The following is a 3,930-nucleotide window of genomic DNA, read 5'->3' as shown; positions in this document are numbered from 1 at the left end:
AAACCCACATGGCTTACCAGAGGTGTCACCAGAGCAGTGGATTTAAGGATTTGCCAAGCAGAAAAGGGAACTCCAGAAGGTTTGCTACCATTTCCCTCCCTTGCCAGTCCTCTGCCATGTCAGTGAGGCCCCAGCCAGGGTCCCACACCAGAGACAAGGGACACCTGACAGAGAAGCATTCCCTCACACACAAACATGCACTCCAAACATGTTTTGCTTCCTTCTCTTTTTATTTAACTTGTGATTATTCACATGATCTTTACTCTTCAGTGCCACTTTCACTCGATGACATCAAGTGTCCCCTGTTTTTCCCTGTGAGAGAGAAAAGAGCATGAGAAAGAGATGGGGGGAGACCCGGGAGACCATGGAGGTCTTGGTTGTGGCACCAGACCCCTCCTCATACTGGGGATACTGATGGCCTTTTGTCACTGACATCCTGACTTCTGACAAGTCCTCTTGCCACAGGGCTGGCCCCCAGAGTCAGGTCTCCTGGGGCAGCTTGGCTCTCCTTTGGTCACTCAAGTGCAGGAGGGTAATCCTGGCCTGTACTTCCTGGACCACCATCCACATTGTCCCAGGAAGTCTGGGATCCTTTGTCACATGATCATCACACTGCCCTGGGTGTCAACCTAACTTGCAGGACAAATGAAGCTTCCAGGGACATGAGCTGCATTTGCAAACAAAAAGCCCTCTTGTGCTTGAGAAGCTCTTTTGTTGGGGAACAGGCCAGAAAACAGTCTCAGGTGGGGCCAGCCATTCACCAGAGAGGGGGGCAGCCCCCCTTATCTTTTCCTGCCCACCTCTCCGGTGTGAGTCAGACCATTCCTAGAGGTGGCGAGAGTGAGATCCTAGAAAAGGATGCTTGATATCTTGTATATAGTATTTTTTAATGTTTAGAAACATTCTTTTAGTTTAAATGCCCTTTTTATGTATTTTCTGTTGCTTCCCTGTCAAGATGTATACAAGGCTTCACCCTTCCGTCTGACCTTGGCTGCAATGTTACCCTCTCCAAGAAGTGTGTCTTTTCCCAGAATTAAAATTAACACAACCTGTCCTGGTACTGCTCTCCCGTTCCCCTATTTGTTTTTCCCATAGCATGGCCGCCACCTGACATAGTGTTCCAATATGTTTGTTCAGGCTGCTATTGTGTCTCTCCACACAGCAGCACTGAATCTATCGTGAATCAGATCATGAATCTTTGTTTTGTTCACCTCTCCGTCCTTAGCACTCGGACAGGACCTGGCACAGGGTAGGCACATCATAAAATCTGCTGCCCAACTGAATTAATAAATGATGTACACAACTTACATGTGAACACATTCTCATAGTTTTAAGAGTCAAGCAGCAAAGATAAAGTAAGGATCCCTTTCTTTTATTCTATCCGCACCCCTCCAAGAAACTATTAATTATCCTTTTTCTTTATCTATGCATGTACTTAATTATGTGCTTTGTTTTTTTTTTTTTTACTTTTACAAAAGTGGTGCCACATCATCTATTTGTAAAATGCCTGTTTCATGGCTCACTCATTGCAACATGTTTGCCAATTTTCTGGAACTTCTGTCCTGCAAGGGCTCCCGTTGCACTAAAAGCCCAGGAAGAACCATGCTGACCCTCTAAAGCTCTCAGTCTACAAACCAAATAGCAAGACTTTGACAACAGCCCATTGATCTGAGAACTCTTTTAAAACAGCAAACTGCATGCTGCACCACAGTGTGCCATAGCAGGGGCCACTTTCTTTCTGGCTTCACTGTTGAAGAGTGACCTGATCAGTTGTTACCCCCAATTCTTCATAGGACTTACATCGGCCATCTCTCTCCTGTCCACAGGTACAGAGATACCAACAAACGAAGGTATTTGAAACACTTTTCCATTCTTGCCCTTCTGGATTTTAAGACCATTCATTGTGTGCCTGAATTCGTCATTGGTCTTCTAGGAAAAGAAAGAACAATGTTGACAAGCATGAGATTTTTTTGGCAAAGTACTGAAAAGAGAAAGAACAAAACGTTCAGCAATCCATGCCACACTCACCATGTCACCAAAGCCATTCATTGCCATTGTGAAGCTGTGTTTCCCTTGATTGTATTCCCGATTGTGCTGTTCAATCATCTTCAGATTCGTCTCCCACACTGCTCTCCTCCATCCTTCTTCATCCTAAAGGCAAACATATAACTTACCATCTTTATGTCTTTTTATTTATTTATTTTTCAACGTTTTATTTTATTTTTGGGACAGAGAGAGACAGAGCATGAACGGGGGAGGGGCAGAGAGAGAGGGAGACACAGAATCGGAAACAGGCTCCAGGCTCTGAGCCATCAGCCCGGAGCCTGACGCGGGGCTCGAACTCACGGACCGTGAGATCGTGACCTGGCTGAAGTCGGACGCTTAACCGACTGCGCCACCCAGGCGCCCCCTCTTTATGTCTTTTTAAAATCAGTTCACCTGTGCCAAGTAAATGTGCTGACAGAAAGGGGGAGAAACCACAGCCAGGGATGGCCTGATGCTCCTGGGAGCTGTTCTCCAGCAACCACACAGCAAGACATATGCCCACGTTGTGCGCAGTCAGGGGCCCTGCTTACTGCCTTCGTAAGAGCGGCCTCAAGAAGCTACTTTCTGCTACGAACTGCCACCAGCACAGATTGTCCTCTGTTGGTCCCCCTGGACAGGTTAGATGTTACCAACCACATTATATATTTTCCCATGTGCCGCTTTCCACTGGAACCATTGTGCATCTAAATTTGGATCGACTTGTGGAGCAGCTGAAGCTATTCCCAGGCAAAGGGCGGCCAGGAAGAGTGAAGGATGCATGTTTCAAAAACCTAGGCAGAGAAAAGAGATGAGTTTCCTATTAGACCAAACCATCTAAAAAGCCATACTCTTTTCTTCTGAGATGTTAGAGCCTCTAAAGTGGAACTGCATTTATCCTCCCAAGTGTCTTACAGAGGGCTGTGGAGGAAGGCTGAGGGTTTGGGATGTTCTGGGGGCCTGCTGCCCTCCTCCCCACCTGTCACCTTCCCGCAGCTTTCAGGGTACTTGGATCTTGACGCAGGGAGGGGTGGGCCCCGCGGCCAGTCCTGTGGGGATCAGGCTACCGCGTCTGGTGGTGCCAGTCCAGGGGACAGTGCCTCCTGGGAGCCCCCGAACCCCCGACCCCCAAGGCTGGCCGCCATGCTGGTTCCCAGAGTGGCCCCTCTGCTCAGGCCCGGCGTGGGAAGATCACCTGTGGCAGCTGCAACTGGACAGGCACAATCACAGGCGCAGATCCGAGGGTCTCACAGCCTGATGGTGGGTCCTAAACCTCCCATTTAACGCCCGGAATTCTACCCTGCTGGCCCCGCCTCCACCACATTCCTTCGCCACGATTGGCTGAGCTGGCCTGTAGGCGGGGCCTCTGTGCCCTGGAATTCAGATCAAAGGACCAACATACAGGATTCCACCTGGTCCCAGAGCAGCCTGAGCCTGCCTCAGGGCACGCAGGGGAGTCTAGCTGGGGGACCAAGGACAGCGCTGAGGCGGTGGAACAGAGGGTCCAGAGCCTCCCTGGGGACCGGATTTACTAGTTACCCCGAATTCATGGCATCTGCCGGTGGTTCACCGAAAAGAAGCTTGCAAGAAGTCCCAAGTGGGTTTTCAGCGTCACTCTGCGTGTCCTTTAGTCCTAGAGTTTGGAATGAAGATCTCTAGGAAGGCTGAGAACAGGATAATCTAGTCTAGTGGTTTCTGTTTATTCCACGCGAAGGTGGGGCAGGGAGAGGAATGCAGCGCCCACCAGGGGGAGATGTTATCAATGTCTCAGGACGAATGCCTCTGGGTTATGGAAGAATCTGGAGTGGAGTGGAAGTCCCCAAAATACAGGACGCCAGGGGCAAGACCTAATCTTCGGAAGGAAAGTGGCTGGGCAGAAGGGGTGTCCAAGAAAGGCGTGGCATTTTG

The 3,930-nt window shown here is 49.5% G+C and overlaps 1 protein-coding gene across 2 annotated transcripts; it reads right to left on the bottom strand.

Annotated features, from left to right (window-relative positions):
* Positions 1 to 211: 211 nt before the first annotated feature.
* On the bottom strand, positions 212 to 3,346 carry LOC121026363 (procathepsin L-like). 2 transcript variants are annotated; one of them, XM_040469234.1, is made up of 5 exons: positions 3,218 to 3,346; positions 2,680 to 2,816; positions 2,029 to 2,151; positions 1,801 to 1,929; positions 212 to 312 (listed from the first exon to the last, which is right to left on the bottom strand). In XM_040469234.1, the coding sequence occupies exons 2-5, from the start codon at positions 2,803 to 2,805 to the stop codon at positions 292 to 294; spliced, it is 399 nt and encodes a 132-aa protein (XP_040325168.1). In that variant the 5' UTR covers positions 2,806 to 2,816; positions 3,218 to 3,346; the 3' UTR covers positions 212 to 291. The 2 variants fall into 2 exon arrangements, with proteins under 2 accessions (XP_040325168.1, XP_040325169.1); XM_040469235.1 differs by having other exon boundaries at positions 1,801 to 1,926.
* Between the last annotated feature and the right edge of the window lie 584 nt (positions 3,347 to 3,930).

This window comes from Herpailurus yagouaroundi, unplaced genomic scaffold (genome assembly GCF_014898765.1).
Source record: "Herpailurus yagouaroundi ecotype Mexico unplaced genomic scaffold, PumYag 87717, whole genome shotgun sequence".
Lineage (NCBI taxonomy): Eukaryota > Metazoa > Chordata > Mammalia > Carnivora > Felidae > Herpailurus > Herpailurus yagouaroundi.
Note: the sequence above shows the minus strand (reverse complement) of the source record. Positions and strands in the feature narration are given on the sequence as shown.